This window comes from Sinocyclocheilus anshuiensis, unplaced genomic scaffold (assembly GCF_001515605.1).
Source record: "Sinocyclocheilus anshuiensis isolate Anshui unplaced genomic scaffold, SAMN03320099.WGS_v1.1 scaffold1719, whole genome shotgun sequence".
Classification (NCBI taxonomy): domain Eukaryota; kingdom Metazoa; phylum Chordata; class Actinopteri; order Cypriniformes; family Cyprinidae; genus Sinocyclocheilus; species Sinocyclocheilus anshuiensis.
The window spans coordinates 880,948-905,895 of NW_015551147.1; the positions used below are offsets into that span (position 1 = coordinate 880,948).

At 39.6% G+C, this 24,948-nt stretch overlaps 1 protein-coding gene across 6 annotated transcripts in view; it reads left to right on the forward strand.

The window, feature by feature from the left end:
- Window positions 1-24,113, forward strand: part of ank3a (ankyrin 3a) — a 113,624-nt gene extending 89,511 nt beyond the window's left edge. The window contains exons 38-51 of one of the 6 annotated variants that reach the window (XM_016453475.1): window positions 1,678-1,800; window positions 2,104-2,130; window positions 2,723-2,801; window positions 4,193-11,383; window positions 12,085-12,159; window positions 12,669-12,800; window positions 12,932-13,075; window positions 15,778-16,807; window positions 18,137-18,317; window positions 18,576-18,656; window positions 19,062-19,145; window positions 19,416-19,571; window positions 21,481-21,567; window positions 22,059-24,113. In XM_016453475.1, coding sequence (XP_016308961.1) covers window positions 1,678-1,800; window positions 2,104-2,130; window positions 2,723-2,801; window positions 4,193-11,383; window positions 12,085-12,159; window positions 12,669-12,800; window positions 12,932-13,075; window positions 15,778-16,807; window positions 18,137-18,317; window positions 18,576-18,656; window positions 19,062-19,145; window positions 19,416-19,571; window positions 21,481-21,543 — 9,366 coding nt within the window. In that variant the 3' untranslated portion in view covers window positions 21,544-21,567; window positions 22,059-24,113. Of the gene's footprint in view, window positions 1-1,677; window positions 1,801-2,103; window positions 2,131-2,722; window positions 2,802-4,186; window positions 11,384-12,084; window positions 12,160-12,668; window positions 12,801-12,931; window positions 13,076-14,131; window positions 14,677-15,777; window positions 16,808-18,136; window positions 18,318-18,575; window positions 18,657-19,061; window positions 19,146-19,415; window positions 19,572-21,480; window positions 21,568-22,058 lie in introns of those variants that run through there. The other 5 variants (XM_016453476.1, XM_016453477.1, XM_016453478.1 and 2 more) reach the window with 5 other exon arrangements.
- The last annotated feature ends 835 nt before the right edge of the window (window positions 24,114-24,948 follow it).

Consider the following 24,948-nt stretch of genomic DNA (forward strand, 5'->3'; position numbering starts at 1 on the left):
TAGTAGGGATATGGAAACACATAGTAAGAGTTGGTCATTAAAACTGAAACAGAAGTGAGCAAGGTGTAGAAAAGAGGATGAATCAAAGGCGATACTTATGTCCCTTGCTGGTGTCCCTGCCCGGTGGAGTCGCACGGTAGAGTCGATGGTCTTTACACTCTTTGGTCTTCACACGAGGGCTGCCGCGGTATACTAACCTTTTTTATACCCGTTTGACAAAACGGAAATTGAATTCAGCTGAACACACTTTACTGTTTATCACAACAAAGGGCTAAGCAAGCGCACGACACTGACAAGGTATGTGATAGAGTACGAGACCAAACGCAACTTCAGCACGTCTCAACACAGTAAACAAAACAAGTGTTTCCTATCAACGACAACTGCGCTAAACATTAATGAGACAAATAGATACACTTACGATCTGCTTTTAACTTCCGTTGATTGACTGCTTCCCTCAAAGAGTATTTCTTTACACTGTCTTTTGCTAGCGCTTGAACACACTTTACTGTTTATCACAACAAAGGGCTAAGCAAGCACATGACACTGACAAGGTATGCGATAAAGTACAATTAAAGTGCATTAAGTACAAAATGAGTTGTTCCAATTTAGCAGACTTTAAGTATACCAGTTTAGTATACTAAAAGTACAATTGCAGGGCATTTTGACAAATAGATACACTTACGATCTGCTTTTAACTTCCGTTGATTGACTGCTTCCCTCAAAGAGTATTTCTTTACACTGTCTTTTGCTAGCGCTTGAACACACTTTACTGTTTATCACAACAAAGGGCTTAGCAAGCGCACGACACTGACAAGGTATGCGATAGATATAATAATAATTCTACCAGCTATTAAAGGATTAGTTCACCCAAAAATTTAAATTTTGTCATTTATGCACCCTCATGTCATTCCAAACCTGTATAAGTTTCTTTCCTATGTTGAACACAAAAGAAGATATTTTGAAGAACTTTGAGAACCAAACAGTTGTTGGTCCCCCATTGACTTCCATAGTAGGGAAAGAAATACAATGGATGTCAATGGGGACCATCAACTGTTTGCTTACCAGCATTCTTCAAAATATATTTTATTTATGTTCAACATAAGAAAGAAACTAATACAGGTTTGGAACGACATTAGGGTGAGTAAATGATGACAATTTTTATTTTTGGGTGAACTATTCCTTTAAGTATGCACATACAGAATTTCAGTAAACAGGTATTTTCAAGTAATCCAGCTGTAAAGTTAAATCTGAATATTGAAATCAAATGCAAAAGTTATATTTACCCTATTGATCGAAGATATATGTTTTTTTTTTTCTGTGTTGCACTGGCAGATGTAACAAATGTCTTGGATATTATTTTCATACTTAGCAATGTGGCTGCAGCATCATGCAGATGTTTTCGGTTACCAGTGCCACTGAAAAATGCTCTATTCACAGTCAGCCATAAATTATTTATTCCATGAGCAAAAGTGTCCTATAACAGGTATAGCAAAGGTATAGCAAAAGTGTCCTATAATTTGTACTTGGCTGGTCATGTGACCACAATATAGCAGACCCCATGAGGCAGCTCAGCTCAATGTAAAATAAAGCAGCTTTTATTAGACTACTGATATGACTGGAGATATATGTTAAGACTTTTTGTCATTCTATGTTGTGTATGTGGATGTGTTTTTTTAGGTCAGAGATATGGGCCAAGAGCCATGTGGCAGAATCTCATTCCTCAGAGAACCTAAAATCGCAAAAGGCCTGCCACAGAGTGCAATCTGCAACCTTAACTTTTCACTGCCAACACACAGGAAGGTAAGAACAGACAAAAACATGATTGTGTGATATTTTCTCTAGTGTTATCTGGAGTCTATTAAACATTAAACATGTCACAGAGCTATTTGTGTTGCTGCTTTAGCTGTAACTTTGTTTTGCCTTTCTTTTTGTCTTGCTCTCTTTTAATCTCTCTGCATCTGTATTTATTATCTTTTCTATTCCTTTACTGTCCTCTTTCCACTCTTTTTCTCCTCTCTTTCCAATACCATCTTCACCTACTCACCATCCTCGGCTGCTGCTGCTCCATTATGTATTGCTGCAATGCACCGTGGGAAATTTTAGGAAATGGAGTCGGATCCTGATGATGAGGTACTTATTTCATAACTTGTCCACCTTTGCCTTTAATGTGGTGCTTATGTGATCATTTGCTTATTTATGTGATTGGTCAAAAGCTTTTGTCCCAGCTCCTGTCATTGGTCAGGCAAGTGCATGACTTCTTTTTGTGTTTATGAGTATATTTAAAGCGTTGTGTTATATTGTGGCTTGGTGGAAACATTTTTCACGTATCTCTTTTGCAGATTTAAGTTTTATTTAATTTTATTTCAAAGTTAAGCAATTAGGCAGATTCACTGGAAAATACTAACCTTTCACATTGTTAGCAAATGGGCTGTGCTTGTCTAGTTGACCCTCTCTCAGGAGACCACATTTCAAAGTAAAATGAAGCACAACATTCCTTACAGAAACTGAAGCAATTGAAATATTTTACTGATATCCTAAATTAAGTTCACCACATGAATTCATTTTTTTAAAAGATGCACTGAAAAAATCTGGACGAACATAGATACAGTGCTTTCAAAACAATCAAAAGGAAGTTGTAGTAGTTAGCCATTTAAAAGATCATTGCACTACGATTTTTGTCACTTTGTTCTTACATAGGATTTTTACTTTTGTGTTATTGCAGAATGACAAAGATCGACGACATACCTTTGCTTCATTAGCATTGCGAAAGCGCTACAGCTATCTGGCCGATCCAGCATCCAGTGAGTCCTACATTTTCTTTATTCTTGAAACATCAACATGACATAATCACACAGCCGAAGCTTCATACATACACAGGCATCTGATACTGGCATATATGAAGTCACAATAATCTCATATCTCACCATTTTCAAAAACAGAACTGCCGGTATATGTCTGTGTACACAAGTCATAAACAATTTCATTTGTTTGCTTGCTTTTTTGCCTTCTCTGTTTTTCTTTTGTCATGTGTATTGTTTTTTGTTCCATTGTTTCACATTTCATATGATTTGCTACCACATTGTCTATACAGGTTTTGTATTGCTTGATGTGTTTTTAAATAAACTTATCATTATTATTTGTTGTCGTTATTTGTTTAATTTTCAAAAGAATTTGCTTGCTTTGTAGACACTTCTTATAATTGCTCATGATGAAAAACTGTGGACTCAATATCAAAACTCAGTACTTGCTTCCTTATTCATTTATTAAAATGTTATGCCTTGTAATTGGCCAGTTTATCTGCTTGTTGCCATTTGAGGGTAAAGGAAAGTAGGTTGTGACAATACCAAAATGTCAGTAGTCAATACCAGTATTAGTGAAATTTTGTTATTTCAAAACCACATCTAGAACTAATAGGCTATTGAACATACTTATTTAATTAAAAAGGTAAATTATTAAGGTAAATATTAATGATAAATTAAAATAATTGCATATAGTCTTCAAGTTTCTTAACTAAACATTATATATATATTCCATAAATGGGACTGTCATTCAAAAATTAGCAGTACAATTTTTTTTTTCCCTGTAGGCCTAACTTGGTGTTTATGTTCGATTGTAGATTGTTTATTAAATGTATTAAAGTTGCCCAGCTGTGATCGGTGAGTGTTTTTTCCTTACCATTTTGTTTGTTTAATATTGATGATATAATAAATAGTGGCAGGTCTATTAGGCTGCATTTACACCGCAAAACCTAATGCACAGATCTATTTTGACAGGAATCTTATTGACTCAATATAAATTCACTCTGTACTCAGTACTACCAGTACTGTAGGATTTCATACCTAAACACTGGTACTTATGACCTCCCTAAGCAGAAATTAATAGACAATTAAAACTTTTTTAATCATTTTATATTTGAACATATTTTCAGAACATCTTGAGCATCTTGGCTTATTTAAGTGGCTGATATTTTCCCCATTATTTTGCATCTCCACCCATGTGCCACAGGCATAAGTTATGTTTTGTTTTTTTATTTGTTTCACTTTTCATTGTCAAAAGCCTCTACAGTTTCAGTGTTTCCACTGCTGTTTGTTTTTGGATTTATCCCCTGACTAAATCTTTCTTGTTTCTCTTTTCTCTCTTATTTAACTATTTCCGTTTACTTTGTTTATTAATTTGATTATGCTAGAAACAGCTGAAAGAGGCCATAACACCAATCCAAAAACCACGCCGCAGCCTTCTGGCTACGCTTACAAGCCTGTCTTTACGACGCGCTCCTACCAGGCCTGGGCGACAAGCTCCCCCGTCAACGTCCCCAGCCAGACCAAGTCTGGATTTGGCTCCCTCTCCAGCTCCTCATCCAACACCCCCTCAGCCTCCCCACTAAGATCGGTGTGGTCTGTGAACTCTGCTTCTCCTATCAAATCCATTATTGGAGGTTCACCAGCGTCTTCCATCAAATCTGCCAGTGACGTTGCATCACCTATTCGATCCTACAGAACTATCTCCTCACCAATAAAAACTGTAGTTCAAGGTGCCCAGTATCCAGTCCAAGCCTCCCCCACCCTTCTGTCCTCTCCAGGCAAGAGTGCCCCTGATCCAGTTTCACTTAAAGGCCTCACAGGGCTCTCAGCCAGGACATCTCCTGTACCATCTGGTGGAACCTTGCTGGAAAGATCCTCCATTGCTATGACTCCTCCAGCCTCACCTAAGTCCTCACTAAACATGTACAGCTCAAGTTTGCCATATAAGTCTGTCGTAACCTCAAACCCTCCAGCAACCTGCTCCCCCATTAAAACTGTCCCGGGCTTCTCCTCTATCAGAACCAGCACTGATGCCTCTGCCAGAGGATTTCTGTCATCCCTCTCCTCACCATTGAAATCTGGCTCAGCCACTACAACCACTGCGCTGATCAATGGGACGGTTTCCCCAACCAAATATCGCTCCTCCTCCCCAACAACCCATCTTACCAGCACTCTGCAGGAAAGAATTCAAGCCACAACAAATGCAGCAACAACAAGTGTAAACGCTGCATTTGATGAAGTGGAAAAAACGTTTAATTCCTGCTCTGCTGGCTATGGCACACTAAAGTCAGTGTCCTCCACTCCCTCATCCTCTTACCAGTCTATCCGTTCCTCTGCATCCAGCTCACTGTATGCCTCCCTCAGATCCCCTCAAAATTCTACCACATCTGTAACTTCCAGCACTATTACAGTCCCTGTCTATTCCGTCATAAATGTCTTACCAGAACACCAGTTTAAAAAGCTCCCAGAAGTCTCCATGTCAACAGCTGCTCTCCTGTCCCCCAGAAAGGCCATGCCCCAAGAGGTTAATGCCCAGACTCAGTCCTCTTTTGCCAGAACTCTGTCTCCTGTCAAAACTCCAATGCACATGTCTCCAGGAACAATAAAAGCTGCTATCTCTTCATCCCCTCTGTCCAACAGCCAGGAGATACTAAAAGATGTGGCTGAAATGAAGGAGGACTTGATCAGAATGTCTGCAATTTTGCAAACTGATACAAATTCAAGCTCCAAAGGTTATCATTCTGACTCTAAGGAACATAAAGTTGAAGATGAGGAGCCTTTCAAGATTGTAGAGAAGGTCAAACAGGACCTTGTCAAAGTCAGTGAAATTCTTAGCAAGGATGTTTTGAGAGAGAGTAAGGCAAATATTAAAAACACCAAAAAAGAATATGTCCTAGAGGATGACACAGATGATAATCCACAAAATGAATGGAGATGCCCACCTCGATATGAAACATTAGCTCCTCAAGTCAAAACAAAACCAGTATCTGAGAGAGATTTTAACCTTGCTAAAGTTGTTGATTACCTAACCAACGACATTGGCACAAGTTCTCTCTCTAAAATAGCAGAGGCTAAACAAAGAACTGAGGAAGCAAGGAGAGAAGGAGAGGAGAAACAAAAACGTGTCCTGAAACCAGCAAAGGCATTACAGGAGCACAAGCTCAAAATGCCTCCAACCAATATGCGCCCTTCACCTTCAGAAAAAGAACTATCAAAGCTTGCCGATGCATTGTTTGGCCCTGAAATAGCACTAGACTCTCCTGATGACATCTCCCATGACCAAGACAAAAGTCCACTATCAGACAGTGGGTTTGAAACTCGCAGTGAGAGAACTCCCTCTGCCCCCCAAAGTGCAGAAGGAATGGGGCCCAAAGGCCTCTTTCAGGAAATTCCTCCTGTCATCACTGAAACACGAACTGAGGTTGTTCATGTCATAAGGAGCTATGAGCCTCCAGAGGATCCTAAGGAGCCAGCATTGGAAGATGTTAGAATGACAAAGCCTCCACTGCGATGTGCAGACACTGAGCCCCGATCACCTGGTGGGTCCATCAAAGAAAGAGTTCAAGCTTACCAAGCCAGAGTCAATGCAGAGGATGATGTGATGAGCAAAGGTATGCGGGTCAAAGAGGAAACTCACATAACAACAACTACAAGAATGGTATACCACAAACCCCCCATTAAAGAAGTTGCATCTGAGAGGATGGAGGAGACCATGTCTGTACGAGACATAATGAAGGCCTTCCAATCTGGCAAGGATCCATCTAGAGAGTTAACAGGCCTGTTTGAGCACAAAAGCAGCAGTGAAGGGGCAGATCCATCTGTTAGGCCTCTAGACCCAATGCCCAAAGTCGAGCGCATCATTGAGGTTCACATCGAGAAAGGCAGCAAAGCTGAACCAACTGAAGTAATTATCAGAGAAACAAAAAATCACCCTGAGAAGGAAATGTACAAATATCAGGGCAAAAGTGGCATGAAAGAACTGCAAAACAGAATGGGCAGTGAGCAACATGACAGCATAGAACCTGAAGAATCTCTTCCTTGTTATCTGGACTCCAGAATACACATGCCTGTCTCTATGGAGGATGATAAAACCTTGAAACTGCTTAGTCAGCAGTCAGTGGAGTACCATGATGATGAATCATCTGAAACGAGGGGAGAATCGTACAAATTTGCAGAGAAAATGCTCCTGTCAGATAAATTTGACTCTTCCCATTCAGACTCAGATGAATCTGTGATTGACAGGTCTCGATACTATGGTGAGGGAACACAAGGTGGCTCAATTAGAGAATTCATGCTAAAGCCTGATAGGTCAGGTAGATCATCAGAAGATGACAATTATGACAAACTCACTTTGCTGCAGTATGCTTCTGATCCTGATAGTCCAAAAAAGTCTATTTGGATGAGAGTTTCTGAGGACGGGCAGAGTAAAAGCAGAGAGAATCACAAATATGAGGACAGAGTAGACAGAACTGTCAAAGAGGCTGAGGAAAAACTTAGTGAAGTTTCACAATTCTTTCGTGATAAAACTGAAAAACTGAATGACGAGCTTCAGTCCCCTGAAAAGAAGCATCGCAGACAAGATGCAAGGGAGACTCGTGCTGGGCCCAGCTCAACACGTAGTAGCCCAGAGAGGTCAGTGCACAGGACTGGAGGTACTGGAGAGGACTGGAGTAGAGACAGGTTTAGGGATAAGTATGACTCCCATGACAGAAAATGTGCCAGTCTACCAAGCAGTCCTGAAAGACGAGTCTTGCTTCGATACAATGATGACCCGAAAAAGGGAGACAGCTCATCTGCAAACAGTGCAAGTGAATCGTCAAAATATTTCCAGCCTTCAACATCTAAGGTTAGCTCGGTAAGGATGAAATTTGAATCAGAGGCCCAGAAACAAGATAAAGGTCCACAATGGGGACAAACTTCAGGATCCCCAGTGAGGAAGCTGCAGGAAAGTAAGCTGCCTGTTTATCAAGTTTTTGCAGGAGGTAATCTCCCAAAGTCAACAGAGTCTTCAGAAAGTGAGAGAAGTCCTAAAAAAGATAGTGAGGTTGGGCAAAGTTACAATGTTCGGAAGGCTCAAGCATATGCCCAAAATCAGCACAGTGAAAAACAGAGAAATAGGTCAGATAACTCTTCACCAAAACATCACCAAAATGTTTACAGTAAGGAGCAAATTGCCAATGAAGAGAGGAAAATATACAAAACATGGGAAAACCATGGCAATGGGCAACTGAAAGGCCAAAAGACAAAGCTTACTCATACTCTAGTGCATGATAGGCAAAAGGACGACTCACAGAATGAGCAGCACTCATTGAGAGATGGAAACATCACGAAAGAAGAAACAACTAAAAAGATAATTTACACAGAGCTTGTAATTCGAGAAGACCCTAGTAATGCTGAAAAATGCAATGGTGCTCTAAAAAAAAACTCGGAATCACAAATTCCTGTTAGGGTTTCATCTAGTTTTATAGACCACCATCAAAGTAGTACTTTAAAGTTAGATTCCTCCATTAAATCTGAAAGAACAGGGTCTCACATAGCCAGAAATACACAGCACACAAATTCCGGTGCTAGCAAATCACCTAGTGATGTGTCATCTGTAGTGAACTCAGATTCTAGCAGGCAGATTGTTAATATAGTCTGTAATGGTGTGGATGATAACCAAGTTGAGTATATTGAAAAAGTGACCCCAGGTGTGACTGCGGACATTAAACCTCTTCCTGTGTATGTCAGCATTCAAGTAGGTAAACAGTATGAGAAGGAAACTGCTACTGGACAGTTAAACACTTACAAAAAAGTTGTAAGCCATGAGAGCAGGACAGTACATGAAACACGAGGAGCATTTTATTCTGTCAAACAGAAACAGCCGCCATCTCCACAGGGAAGCCCTGAAGATGACACGTTAGAGCAGGTTACAGTTATGGACAGTTCAGGGAAGAGTCCAGTAACTCCTGAGACGCCTACCTCGGAGGATGTCAGCTACGACCTGAACTCCAGAGCTCCTGAGCCTGTCATCGGTTCCATGGCTGGCATGCCTAGCCCAATCCCAGAGGAGTCAGAGGAAGAGGAGCAGCCAAAGACCTTCATTTTCAGAGAAGTATCAGCAGAGAAAGCCAAGTCTGCCACTCAAACATCAGAGCCTTCAAAAAGAAAACAAGACTCAAATGGAAAAAGGTCAAAAGACAAACGCATAGCTTACATCGAGTTCCCACCACCACCACCTTTAGAAACTGAACATGCTGACCCTGAAAAGAGGGTGTCATGTCCTTCCTCAGAAGCAGAAACAGAGATGATAGAGGTGAACCTTCAAGAGGAACATGACAGACATCTCCTTGCAGAGCCAGTAATCAGAGTCCAGCCTCCCTCCCCTCTTCCACCTGGAGCTGACAACAGTGACTCTAGTGATGATGAATCTGTTTTTCAGCCTGCCCCCCTTAAGAAGTACACCTTCAAAATGGCTGAGGAGTGTGAGAAATGTGTTAAGCCTAGGAAACCAGAGAGAAACGGCTCACACCACAAGGAGTCAGGTATCAATGGCATTGTCAAAGGAGAAGAGGTAGAATGTGAACAGAATGGAAATGATCAGTCTATCACTGATTGCTCAATAGCAACAACTGCTGAATTTTCCCATGATACAGATGCCACTGAGATAGATTCTCTTGATGGGTATGACCTACAAGATGAGGACGATGGACTGAGTGACCCTAAAACATCCAGCCTGTCGAATGAGGGAAAAACAGGAGATCGGTCTTTCAGCCAGAGCAAACTTGAAGTGATTGAAGAGGAGAGCACACCAAATGAGGAAACTGGGGAAAAGGCAAAAACAAAAAGGCCATCTGGGAAAAAATCAGACAATGGGAAAGAGGATAAAATCTATTCTTTGGAGGGAAGACACCCAGATAGACAAGGTGTTGCAGACAATTATTTCAAGTATCAACTAGAGGAGGACATAAACCCTACCTTTAAAACTGTGGCTACTAAAGGCTTGGATTTTGATCCATGGTCTGGTAAAGTGGGAGAGGAGGGAGCTTTTGATGCTAAGAACAAAGATGAAGATCCGAAGCCCTGTTCTTTGTCAGTGGAAGACAAATCACAAGCAACCACGCCGGATACCACTCCAGCAAGACCCCCAACAGATGAGAGCACCCCAACTAGTGAGCCCAACCCTTTCCCCTTCCATGAGGGCAAGATGTTTGAGATGACCCGCAGTGGTGCTATTGACATGAGCAAGAGGGACTTTGTTGAAGAGAGACTCCAGTTTTTCCAGATTGGTGAGCATACATCAGATGGGCAGTCAGGGGACAAGGGGAAAGGGGGCAGGAATGCGGGGGTAGTCGCCTCTCACTCAAAGGCAGGGGAAAGAGCTGTAGAGGGGAAGGTAGAGGCAACCACAGATTTAACACCATCCAGAGGCAGCACAGTGCAAGGCAGTGCTGACTGCCTGGACCCACCTCCATTCGCTGACACCACCTCATGCACTGTCACAGCCTCCAAAGTCGACCCCAAATTACGCACCCCCATTAAGATGGGCATCGCAGCTTCCATTACTGTAAAGAAAGACACTGGCTCAGCTGAACTGACTGATGTTAAAACTGAGTCCTCAGACAGTCAGATGCCGGAATACATTAGCTTGGAGTCTCAATTAGCTGAAAGTCACTTTGATAGCAGGCGCACTAACTCTTCCCCGACTGGCAGAAAAGATTACCCATCAGAAAACTACAATAACAACAATAATTTAGAGGCCTCCAATGTGCAGGCCAACTACATCCAGTGTGGTAGTGTAGTGTTCAATTTGCAGTCATCTTCTGAACCCACCTTACAGAAAGCTAGTAGAATAGAAGCTCAGTTCTGTAGGGAGTCTTTGGAGAAAGCAGAGAAAGCCAGTACTGAGAGTCCTCAGACTAAAGTAGTCTCAGAAATTAGGCAGCCCAAGTCTAGGCTCCCAGTCAAGGCAGCAGGGTTCAGTTTTAACACACTCAGTTCAGGGAAGCAGAAGCCTAAACAGGTTGTGAGGCCAGAGGCAAGGAAAGTGGATCCTGCATCCATAATACCTGAGCCCAAGTCTAGAATACCTGTCAAGGACATCAAAAGAAATGGTGCAGCTAACTCGGCTGTCACAGCTCAAGTAGTTCCAAGGTCAAGTAAGCTCCCAGAGTCAGAGAGATCAGTCAGACCAGTGGTTCCCTCTAGGCTGCCTTTCAAAGACAGGTCATGTGGTGCTTCCGAGGCAGGTAGAGGCAACTTTAGCGAAGTGTGTAGGCAGTCAATTGAGTTCTTAAAGAATGTTAGCGGAGAAGCAATAAAGGTGGCCGAACGACTTTCAGACGAGGAGAAACAGACACAGGGAGAGCAGTCGCAATCGGAGGAGGACAGCAGCACATCACGAAGCACCTCACTATCGGACCCCTCTCAGTCCCAGCCCTCCCTCTCCGCTGGCTCCTCCCGAGGGGTCACACCCTCCAGGACAAAGGTCACAAGGGCGGCGGGCAGTGAGAGGAGGAGGAGTAAGCGGACTGGAGGAGGGAAGGAGGGCAGTAAGAACGAAGGGGCTCGCAGGTCGCCCCCCGTCGCGGAGATCAAGCCTAGTTTGTAAAACTTTATTGAAAACTTTACTTGATCCTTAGTTGCATGAGCCGTTGTGACTGACTGGATTGCCTGTGGCGTGAACAATAGCTGTCATTCTTGTCATTCTCTCATCACTGTGCTGTGTGACTGTACCGTACTGTATCTGTCCCTGTCAGAACTCCCCTTCTCTCTCCCCTACCTTCCACAGATAATTTATCCTAATAATGAGGGGTGGGGCACTGAGCAGTCTATCTGTGCTGGGTTGGTTAAAGGAACGTTGTTGAGGAATATATATCTGCTTCAGTGTTTGTGAACTTTGTTAGAAAAACTGTACAGTACTATGTTGTCTGCATGCCTCATCTCAACAACGTCTCTTTTTTGTTAATGTTTTGTTTTCATTTTTTATACCGTTGTATAAACTCATAGTTATTGCCTGCATAGATTCTGTTGAAAATTTGTTTCACGTACACAATCAGAGCACCAGCTGTGTAGCTGAAACATTGTAGTTCACTGTCTGTCTGTTCTTCCTTTTCTAGCCAAACACAGTACTATTCGAAAAACATCCAACAACAAGTTTTTCTTTTCCTTTTAATAGCTTCTGTAGGAGAACATTTTTGTTAATTTTTCCTTGTTTTGGCCAGAAAAGGAAGTCACCTGGATTCTTCATTTGAAAAGAATGAGTAGCATGTTTGTAATGTTTTTGTTCTGTATGTCATGACAGGTCCACAGAGTCCCTGTGAGAGAACAGACCTTCGCATGGCCATCGTTGCTGATCACCTGGGACTGAGCTGGACAGGTTAAGACTCACTTTGCCCCATATGACTGACAAATTTAGAGGCTACATTTTACTTGCCAGGCACTAATTGTTTACTACTGACTTTCTGAAACCTAAAATATTTAAATGGGAAGCAAATTATAATTTGATCGCTAATAATCAATGACAAACAATCCTCAAAACAGCATGTCACATGTGCCCTCTTGTGCCTGTGCTTGGTATTGCAGCGCAGAACTGGATTAATTTTTTTAAATAAAGAATTTTTTATTTAAATTCATAATTCTTCACATGTGACAACACACTATGAAAGACTCACTGTATTTTCCCAAATATCTGATTCTGATTAGATTTTTAAATGTTTACTTAACTCAGAAACAAGAATTCTTAAACTCAGAACGCAGCAAATGATGGAAGGTTTAAAAATGTTGTAGCATTTTTCATTTTAATTGTCTTTACATCTGTCTTCCTTTACTAGCTGACTGCGCAGAGATGATGCTAGTTATAACATGATGTGTTTTTCTGTTTTATAGAGCTGGCTCGCGAGATGAATTTTTCTGTTGATGAGATAAACCACATCCGCACAGAGAACCCAAACTCTCTCACAGCCCAGAGCTTTATGCTCCTTAAGAAGTGGGTCAGTCGGGATGGGGAAAACGCCACAAGTGAGAGTAATTTTCTATCCATCTTTCTTTTTTTATTAATATCTCTCTTTTTCTGTATTACATATCCTGTGATGTTATAATATCTACTTAAAGCAAATAAATGCAAGTCACTTTTATTTATGTTTTCTTAGCGGATGCACTGACGGCTGTCCTGACAAAAGTGAACCGAATGGATATTGTGACTCTGCTGGAAGGGCCCATATTTGACTATGGTAACATTTCAGGCACCAGAAGTTTTGCAGATGATAGCGCTGTGTGCCAGGAAAAGGCGGATGGTAAAGTTTAGCCCCATCTAGATGACCTCACCCCCTCCTCCCCAACTCATTCCTTTTTTATTGTCACCTTTGTTTTTTCCTCTACAACCTCCCTGTGCAGTTTGCCAAAGTATTAATCACAGATGGGCCACCAATAATTACTATTTTGAGATTTATAGAAACCACATTTATAGAAGATTAGGTCACAGGCCCCGATCACACACAGTCTTATTTAATCACTCACTATTCTCTTATTTTAAAGACTTTCTGTATTCAAAGACTCTTCATTTCTGTTACCCTTTTCCCTTCCTCCCAACACCATATGCATGGACCTGGTTTGAACATGCATGTATATGGTCATGTGACGTGAAGCAATCACAGCATGATGCTTTGCCTCAACAAGTGTAGGAAGGGCCACTCGACAAAATTTTCCTTTTACACATGTACACACTTTTCTTTTGGTTTTAATGAAGGCCCTGCAGTATATTGCCAGTGGAACATGAAACAAACACTGTTCTCTGCCATGAAATTAATTCTATTATTGAAAGGTCAGGAAAGAGTTATTTCTAAGCAGAATGCATGTTATTATCAGCTGTATCCTGATGAAGCTCTTTTGATATTAGTTGGTAGGAGTGTTACAGGCCAGCTGTTGTTTTACATAGTGGACCAGAGCGCATGGCCTCAGCTAAAAGACTCAGCTGTCCTCTGCCTCTCAAGCTGTCAATCTGCTTCCTCCTCCATCTATCCTTCTCTCCTCTCCTCCCCTGCACTGGAGCAAGGGATAAAAAGAGAGAGGGGGGAAAAAGAAGAGAAAGAAGGAGATCATCTTTCTCTCCATAGTCTCCTCCTCCTTACAGTCTCCTGTGCCTCCCTCTGTCAGATGCAAAATGACTTGTCCTCTCCTCTCCTCCAGTACAATCCCTCATTTCCCCTCCCAGACCCTAGAACCTCATTCTTCTCATTAATACAGCCATTGTCTTGTCTTTCTAACTTGCATGTTCTTTTGTGTGTATGTGTGTTTTTTCCCCAATACTCCACCACAACACCTCATACAACTGCATCCTGATGTGGCCCAAGACTCACTATCCAGTTCTTTATCGTCATCTACTCCTCTCAAGTCTTTCTTCTCTCTCTCCTCTCTCTCTCCTTCTCCTGCTCTCAGCCTGTCATCTCCTATTTCTGCACGTAGAATTTGTCTCTCTCCCTCACCCTGCCCTTCTTCTCTTCCTTCTTTCTCTCCCTGTGCATCACGTTCCCTGAGTCCTGCCTCCTTCTCCCCACCGCCCTCACCGTTGCCCCTTTGTGCATGCTGTCATTGCCCCTACATGCCCCCAGGACCGCCCCTCATCACTCCATCCCTCTGTCTCAACTCCTCTACTATTGAGCGCTTCATCTGAACAGACATCATTATCCTCATTTTTATTTAGCCAGATTTTGAGTCTCCCCATACTAGTAGCAGCACACATCTTGACTATGACTGTAAAATTAAGACTGCTTCTTATTTGCACTTATGCAGCATTTGTAATGGTGTCTAACTAACCAACTAAAGTGACCCTTTAGATTAGACAACACTATTCACTATTAACTAGGTGCATATAACTAGCATATTGGCTGTTTATTAGTACGTATAAAGCACATATTAATGCCTTATTCTGCATGACCATATTCTAGATCCCTGAACCCTATCCAATACCTAAACATAACGACTACAACAACTGCCTTACTTACATTCAATAAGGAGTAATTAGGAGTTTATTGAAGGAAAACTCTTAGTTAAAAGTGAATATGTGCTCCCAAATCTAAAGTGTTACTCCACTTTATTATTATAGACCCAAATGTTAACTCTAATGTAGCACATTTGTTTTTTAAGTTAAAGTTAGACATGAACACACACAGCTCTTTGACTATGGGGAGATCACACATAGATATACACTATCGTTCAAATGTTTGGGGTTGGTAAGAATTTTTTATGTTTTTGAAAGAAGTCTTTTACGCTCACCAAGGCTGCATTATTTGTTTAAAAATACAGCAAAGCTGTAATATTATTAAAATATCCTAATTTAAAATAACTGTTTTCTATTTTAATATATTTAAAATGTAATTTATTCCTGTGATGGCAAAGCTGAATTTACACCTCCCATTACTCCAGTCTCCAGCGTCACATGATCCTTCAGAAATCATTCTAATATGCTGATTTGGTGCTCAAGACACATTTTTGTGGTAACCATTGTTCATTGATGAATAGTCACTTTTGATCAATTTAATGCATCCTTGCTGAACAAAAGTATTAATTTCTTCAAAAAATCGTACTGACCCCAAACTTTTCACGATCTCTGTTTTTGGAGATCTGAATCTGTTCCATTGTCATTGTGTATTAACTGTGTTTGTTGGTCTGTATGTCTGCTGAATCTCTGAGAAATATTGTCAAATACTGTGCTTTTGCTCTTCAGGGTGGGATTAGGTGATTGTCTGTGTCTATGTTCAAAAAAATTGTTTACCCAGAAATGAAATTGGCATTTACTCACCCTCATGTTGTTTCAAATAAATACACTAACGAAATACAGCTTAGAAACTACATGAGGGTGAGTAAACTTTCATGACAGAACTTACATTTTTGGGTAAACTGTTCCTTTAAGCATGTATATGTGTGTGCTTGTTTGTGTGTGATTGTAATTGTGTCCTGTCATGTCCATCCATTTGTGTGTGTGTATCATCTCACCCAGGTTTCCACAACATCCTGGCTCAGCTGCAGTCAACTACCAACCCCACCCCCACCACACCCCCTATCTGCCCCTCTATGTCTGATGACATCGAACCCATCTTAGATCTGCCCCTTGACCCTCCCCCATATTGCCCCTCCTGGGGACTAGAGCGGTACAATGAGGATGAGTCTGTCAGAATCACCCCAACCAGTCCCTGCGACCTGCCCCTGTCCAAACCTCTAAACCAGCATCACACACTCTCTGAAACAACTGCCGAAATACACACACACATACTCTCCCCTGATTCTCAGCTCCCTTCTGACAACCCCAAACTCACAACACAACTCTCAGCTGTCACATGTGACCCTGACTCACACCTTACCCCTGAGTTTTCTCCCCTAGACCATGATGAACCTCCTCTAAACCCCTCGGTTTGCTCTGTACCACTCCAGTCTGTCCAAAAAACAGACCCACCCACGATCAGGATCGAACAGGACCACCTTATACAGGGGAACCAGGGGTCTCAACAAAAGGAACAGAGAGAAGAAAATGAGGAGAAAAAGTATTTTCACTCCCAACAGAAAACGTCTCCTCCGGTGGAACAGACAGACCTAACACACAAGGAAAAAGAAGAGCGTCCCTCATCATCATTACTACCATCACCATTAAAAGAACCAAACGTTAACATGAGGGGACAGGAGAGAGTGATTCTGAAAGAGGTCAAAGATCATGATGAGTCCCCTTTGCGACCCTGGGCAGAGGTCCTGAGGGAGTCTGGCTCAGGAGGAGAGGAGGAGGAGGAGGAGGAGGAGGAAGTCGAGCAAAGACAGGAGCGACCAGAGGTGTCAGGAGGCAATGTCGGAGAGAGGGAGAGGGAAGTGAATGAGGAGATGACTAAGGAGAAAGTGAGAGAGGTAGTGAGAGGTGTTGAACAAATTGAGTCTGAGTTGTGCTTGCTCTCCACAGGCTGGCTCACTGAGACATCGAACACAGAGCTGCCCGCTTCAGGGCGGAGTCACGGGTCAGACTACATGGACCGACAGGACAACAGGTACTGTACATAGTTAAAATTATTATGCTGACATTACCCACATTTAATCATATCATAAGAAATTCAACTTGAAATGTGTTTTAAGTATTAGAAGACATACTGTAAATTTAAAGCATGTCCCCCTTTACCAGAAAGACCATCTATAGAAACTAAGCTGCTAATACAGCTGAAATCTTTGGGTTTGTAAAGTCAGAAACTCATAAAACATATTAAATATGTAAACAGAATTATTGTTGCATTTCAGTATTTCATTTTGATATTGTTACAGCTGATGTTTCAAACTTGTATAAATGCTTGTAAATTAACATCCTTTTGAAATGGGCTACCATTAAAATATTTGGGGTTAGCATGATTTTTTAAAAAACAAAATTAGTACTTTTATTAAGTAAGGATGTATTAAAATGATTTTTTGGTCTATTTATCAACGAATCCTTAAAATATGTGAATCACAGTTTCTATAAAATTATTAAGCGTCACAGCTGTTTTCAACATTGATAATAATAAATGTTTCTTGAGCACCAGATTTTCATATTAGAATGTTTTTTAAAGGATCATATGACACTGAAGATTGGAGTAATTCACATTTCACAACATTACTGTGTTTTACTGTATTTTTGATCAAATTAATTCCGGTGAGCATAAGAGACTTCTTTCAACAACATTAAAAAAATCGGTAACACTTTATTTTAAGGTGTTCTTGTTACACATGTTACATGTACTTACTATTATAATAACAATAAATTACGCATAATTACATGCAAGTAACCCTAAGCCAAATCCTAATCCTAACCCTAACCATATAGTAAGTACATGTTGTTAATTAATATTACTCAGAACTTAAATGTATAATTACACTGTTACAAGGACCCATTCAAATAAAGTGCAACCAAAAAATCTTACCGACCCCAAACTTTTGAACGATAGTGTATTAAAAAAGAAAAATTATGTTGGTGCACTGCCTACTAGGCTATCAGCGCCGACAAACTTTTTCATTTTATATACACTGTTGTTCAAAAGTTTGGAGTCAGTACGTTTTTTTTAATGTTAGAAGTGATGAAGGAAGTCTCTTATAACACCATTGCGTTGCGGGTGTCCCGAGTTCGAGTCTTGGCTCGAGGACCTTTCCCAATCCCACCCCACTCTCTCTCCAACTTCGCTTCCTGTCTACTCTACACTATCTTATCTTAATAAAGGCAAAATGGCAACAAAAAAAAGTGCAACATTATACAGGTTTGCCAGAATGCATTGTTTTTAATACATTCTTACCTAGCATCATTTCAGTGTACTTGCTCCTAACTAGCTAAATGGTTACATTTCAATCCCTTGCAGTCAAGATAACTCCAGTGACTCCATGACATCATCAGCCAGAGTGGATTCAGGAAAGCCTCGCCAAAATGGCGAGCACTCCGATACTATGCCCCACAGCTCAGCGTCTCAGGAATCAGCCAATGGTGTGAAGGCAGGTGTGGGCAAGCAAGAAGGAGCTCTGATCGCTGAGCACAAAGTCCAGGTGAGATAATCGCTAGAATACTAGCATAAAATAACTGATTAGATAATGCTGCTACTTCCAGTTTAAAAACATCTCTTCTGCTCTCCTTGCCTCAGCTCATATCATGACACTCTTAGCTTTTTTCAGTGAAATCATTTGCATCCTAATACAGTTTACTTACTCCACAGGAAAAAAACGCTGATGACCATTTACACTAATTAAATGAGAGAACTGAAATCACACACACATTTTAAGAAGTATTTTATATGCATCCATTAGCAGCGGTTATCATCAGAGACCGGCCTGGACGAAGAGCGTACCGTCACCACCAAAGTGTTTCGTAGACGTCTCATTCTCAAGGTATCTGCCTGCTAAACTGCAGGGTGGTCAGGTTAAGATCTGATTTTTGTGTAGCTGGTGGACTGAATCTAAATAATTCGATCAGAAATGTTTTTACGTCACTTGGTTCTTGCTGTGTACTTTTTCCATTTCCTTGTGCTTACAGGTGCTTGGTTTGGGGTTATTATGCATTGCTTGTGTGATAGATACACGTGCACATAGAGGAGTGTGTTTGTGTGATTTCTAAAGGTGGTGATGATGGGCATGAAGGCATGTTGGTTCATATTTAAAGTTCCAGCTTTGCTTGCAGGTTCACATGACTGCTCTGGGTGTGTGGAAATGCGCTTGTAGGTGTGTTGTGCTGCTTTTGAAGGTGTCCTGGATCTGTTGTGTTTGCATATTGAACTAAGTGCTATCTTGCTTTAGGGAGAGGAGGCACGCAACATTCCTGGCGAGTCAGTTTCAGAGGAACAGTTTATTGATGAAGATGGAAATATCATCACCAGAAAAGTAACTCCATTGTTCCCTTTGTTTTCTTTTTCTCTTACTCTTTTATCTGTTTCTGATTTTACGACATATTTTACTTCCTTAGGTTGCTTGTAGTTTTGTAGCTTTGCCTTTTCAGAGCTGATTTAGGGACAAAAGATTGAATACAACACATTTTCTTGCAGCTCACTCCTCCAATACCTTAACTGATTCTTCCCAGTCTTTCCTCACATTGCTTTGATTTCCCATGACAAGCATTCATGGTGACCTCTGACTTTCAATACACATCTACAGGTAATTCGAAAGGTGATTTGTCGTGTGGACACTCCCACTCCAGAAAACCAGGGCTTGGGGAGTGGCATGGGGTCACAGGGAGACCCTGCCACCCTGGGGAAGAGCCACGTGCCCCTGGTCCCTGATATCCAAAGCCATCTCGCAACACATGCTGAGGTTTGCACAGTCTGTGTGAAGTTTTTCCTCTTTCCTTAAACTTATATTTGATTATATATGGGAAAATGGATCCAATGTTTGGCCAATAAAATGCTCACTACAATGAGAATGTCCCTCTCCCATGATTGCTTAGAAATATTGAAGTTAAATATTTAAAATACTGTTCAAATGTTTGGGGTGGATACAATTTTTTGAAAATGTTTTTGAAAGACTTTTCTTATGCTAACCAAGCCTGCATTTATTTGATCAGTAATACAGCAATATTATTAAATATTATCATTTTAAATAACTGTTTTCTATTTTAATATATTCTAAAATCTAATTTATTTCTGATGGCAAAGCTGAATTTCTCCAGTCTTCAGTGTAACACGAGCCTTCAGAAATCATTCTAATATGCTGTTGTTTAATTGGTGCTTAAGAAAAAATTCTTATTATCAATGTTGAAAACAGTTGTGCTGCTTAACTACTGTAGTTAACGTATGGTTGTGGAAAGTGTTCTACATTGTTTTTAGGATGTTTTGATAAATGCAAAGTTCAAAAGAGCAGCATTTATTTGAAATAGAAATATTTGTAACATTATATTTCCCACTTTTTGACCAATTTAATGCATTCTTGCTTAAATAAAAGTATTTATTTCTTTAAAAAATGTACTAACCCCAAACTTTAGTATACAGGTGCATCTCAATAAATTAGAATGTCGTGGAAAAGTTAATTTATTTCAGTAATTCAACTCAAATTGTGAAACTCGTGTATTAAATAAATTCAGTGCACACAGACTGAAGTAGTTTAAGTCTTTGGTTCTTTTAATTGTGATGATTTTGGCTCACATTTAACAAAAACCCACCAATTCACTTGGTGTGCTTGATTGGCCAGCAAACTCACCAGACCTGAACCCCGTAGAGAATCTATGGGGTATTGTCAAGAGGAAAATGAGCAACAAGAGACCAAAAAATGCAGATGAGCTGAAGGCCACTGTCAAAGAAACCTGGGCTTCCATACCATGCCACAAACTGATCACCTCCATGCCACGCCGAATTGAGGCAGTAATTAAAGCAAAAGGAGCCCCTACCAAGTATTGAGTACATGTACAGTAAATGAACATACTTTCCAGAAGGCCAACAATTCACTAAAAATGTTTTTTTTATTGGTCTTATGAAGTATTCTAATTAGTTGAGATAGTGAATTGGTGGGTTTTTGTTAAATGTGAGCCAAAATCATCACAATTAAAAGAACCAAAGACTTAAACTACTTCAGTCTGTGTGCATTGAATTTATTTAATACACGAAGTTTCACAATTTGAGTTGAATTACTGAAATAAATGAACTTTTCCACGACATTCTAATTTATTGAGATGCACCTGTATGTTATCATAAAACAATAATGCTGTAGAAAATAGTATGGTTTTGGATACTAGAAATCCTCATTATATCCGCACAGACTGGAGACCAGAAATACCTAATGTTTTTGTTGTTGGGAATTTGTGGGTTTATTAAAATTCTTAAATTATTTATAAATTAAAATGTTTAGTAAGACATTATGTATCACATAGTTATCTTTTCTGTTCATACAGAAGCTAATGTACATAATTCTTCAGCTGTCTTTCTTACCTCTAACCTTCAACTTCTCTTCTCTTTCTTTTCCTCCCCTTTTATCCTTTTTTGTCTTCCTTCCAGCTTTATACACTATGCCTCCCCTACAGCAACAAATAACATGAACTGAACTGAACTACTTGAACTGTTTAATATTAACTTCCTGTCACTGGTTACTGATAGGCTGTTATATAATGATGTGTCTGGCTATTTTCAGGGTGATGTGTTGATTCTAAACTATAATTAATTCCTTAAAGATTTGTAAAAAAATAAGTCCGGACCTTTGATACAGATTGTTCTTTCTCTTTATGTGTAAACAGGGAGACATTTCCAAGGTGAGGAAGAAGGAAGAAAAGCGTTCAGAAAGAAAACATTATTCATAAATGTGGCTTCGCGACTATAGACCGGTACAACGCTTCAAATAGCTCTCTGTTTATTATTGTTATTATTTATATTATTAATTATTCTCTGTGCATTATTCAAAAGTCTGGGGCCAGTATAATGTTACAGAAGGTTTTATTTTATTATTTCAAATAAATGCTATTCTTTTGAACTTTCTGTCTCATCAAAGAATCCTGAAAAAAGGATTGAGCATATTAGATTGATTTCTGAAGGATCTTGTGACACTGAAGACTGGAGTAATGACTGCTGAAAATTCAGCTTTGCCATCACAGGAATAAATTACATTTAAAAACGTATTACAGTAGAAAACAGTTATTGTTCATTGTAACAATATTTCACAATATTACTTATTTTAATGAAGTTTTAATCAAATAATGCCGCCTTGGTGAACATAAGAGACCCAAATTTTAACATTACCATTAGACAATTTCCCAATACATTTTTAATGCAGTTTTAACAATTACTTTCTTATATGGTCTGTTTTGTGTCTCTCAAGGTTTGCAGGTATATTTTCGATCCGTTTCCTGAGCAGCGGGGCCACAAGAGCCGAAAAGAGACATTTGGCCCGAAAAGACATCTACAGCTTCCACTCTGAAATGCATGGTCTTTGAAGAGACAGAACTTTTTGACCTATCCGCTTGCGCATGAGCATGCATCACACTGCTGACACACTTCCTGTTCCAAGGGGGTCTTGATGAATTCTACTTCCTGAAATGGGTCCCGGTGAATTCTACTTCCTCTCTGTGTTGCGTCCTATGTAATTCTACTTACTCTTTCTGGGGGACCTGCGAGATTACACTTAATTCTTCTTGATGGTTAATACCTGCGCTGACCTGGACCATCAGGAATTCAGAAACTGTTTTGTGTGCCATGAATATCAGATGAATAAATGCAAGGGGTATATTCAAAAGACCTCTTAAACTCCAAACCGTATACTCACACAAATTTCCCTGTGACCAAAGATGGCACAAAAGCTCTTTTTTGTGTTTTAGAGGGGAAAAAAAACAATAGATGCTGTTGAACCACACCTTATATTCGCCTTACACGTTACCGTGGACCCATGACGTCAGGAGGAGGATCCCTGTGTTTTACTTTCTTAATTTATAAAACTAAAATAAATTATGTGGTGGACTTTTCTGTACATAAATCACAATGTAAAAAATGAAATAAAATTTAGTAGTTAGGTTTAGCGAGAGCACCGCAAACATACATTTTACAAGTGCTTTTGAAATTTTAAAGATAGTGAAACTTTACATGCTCTTGTATAATTAATTACTATAGCAGGTATGTTTGTATATGAGAAAAGTTGGTTCGGTTTTCAGGGGACGTTTCCTTAAAATCCTCTGCGCATTTCAACAATTCCAAAAATGGGAATTTATTGAATTCTGTGAAGAAGTCATACAGAGGACTAATATTTTGATGCATGCAGTTCACCTTATTTTAAGAACCTTTTTTCTAAGTTTGCAAAACACTGTATTTAAAGAGACGAATAAGAAAATACTTTTTCTTGTGTACACATACAACTCTAACATGTCTCAACTTTTATATTCCAAAATGTCACCCTACAAGCATCCATCGTGTAGAAACGGTTAAGTGTGACAAGCTCTAACCAGACTGCTTCCTTAGGAAGGTTCAGTGTAGTGTCTGTTATCTTTCATATGGAAGACATCGTCTGCTGATGTTAGTCTGAGCGCTGCAAGTAAGAGGTGTTCAGAATGTACATGCTAGTAAATCAGCATTTCTGTTCAACTATCACTGTATCATGTGTATTGGCTGTACAATGTAGAGGTCTCTCTTTGTCTTAAGGCTGTTTGTATTCATTATAGGAATGTCTTCATTTTTTCTTTCTTTTTGATCGCTGAGGTTTTAAAATAAAATTTTGGCATTTTGTTTCAGGTTAAGTGAACATTTAACATTTTCATCTGGAGTCACACTTACTCGTATGGGATGTCTTTAGACCTTTATTACTTGTAGATTTAATAGCTAATGTATTACAAATGACACACACTGGATGGTCATTATAATTTTAAGTATTACAAGAAATCGTTTCCAGTTTCGGAATTGTGTGATATATTTTAGACCAGCGAGTCAGTGTGTTGCAGTGTTCTGCATCGGTTTTGATAATATAGAATGCGATTACTTTCTGTTTGTTCGTTTGTTTGTTTTGTTTTCCTCCAGTAGTCTTTTTAGCTTGTGGTGTGTATGGTGTGAAAAATCCTTTAGTGCGCTGAATTTTGCCATGGCAATGAGATCTGAAAGACCTAGGAAACTAAGTCGTGATGGGGTGTGGTTCTGCTTCCCTGTTACATGTCAATCAAACTGGGAGGGGCCTGACACGGTCCAATTGGTTGATTTTGTTTAATATAATATGTTTTCACCTGAGCAACATTTTTGATGTACAATTCTTACAATGAGTGAAGCCATTTAAATGTAACTATAATAGCACTTTGGTTATTTGAGGTCTTCTCTTTTAGAAACTAGCAGCTATGATGCCACCATAATGTTTCAAATGTCTTACAAAAATCTGATTTAAAAATAAAATAAATGCATTGATTTTGCAAACCTATTTTTTTTTTATTTACAGTTATTTCAGTGTTTGTATAATATTCATGTTCTTTTTTTCAGTTTGTGCATTACATCAATTCAGTGTATTATAAATAATGTGTATCTATATACATAATGAGGTGTCATGAATTATAATTATTTATAATCAAATTTGAATATGGCTGCCGAGATATTTTACACTATTTATGTAACACTATAACAACTCCGTTTAGAGCTGGATTCCTATCTATAGTTTTAGCATTGAGAAAATGCCCTAATGATTTAATTTTCCCTTTTAACGGACTACATATATGCTTCCTTTGTAGAATGAAGTTGCTCACTGTTCTTGGAAATTTGTGAAAAAAGGTTTTGCATTTCTCTTGTAGTGCCTCAAATAGATGCTAGCTTCTCTATAAACATTGCTTATTATATCATTACTGAAAGAAGAACCATGAAAACCTGCTGAGCAAACCAGTCATGATTTATCATCTGTGACATTTTGACACCGTATGAATTTAAACTAAACATGCTTTGTCTCTGTATAAAACACATTACAAGTGATAATGGTCACACCTTTTTATTGTATAGAATTATTACATCTCTGTCTCTAAGAGTAACCTTGCACACTGAGTTTATTGAAGACAGTCATATTGTTAAGTAAAAGTCAAATAAGTTTGTTTCTTCTCTCCTGTGTGGCAGTAGGAAAGGTGTCACAGTGCAGAACAAACTGTCTCCAAAATGTATTTGGACGTTTAATAATATATGAATTTCACTTCATTGCATTTGATAACGAAATATCAAAATAAGTAGAATTTGCAAACAAATGAAGCTAGACCACAGAT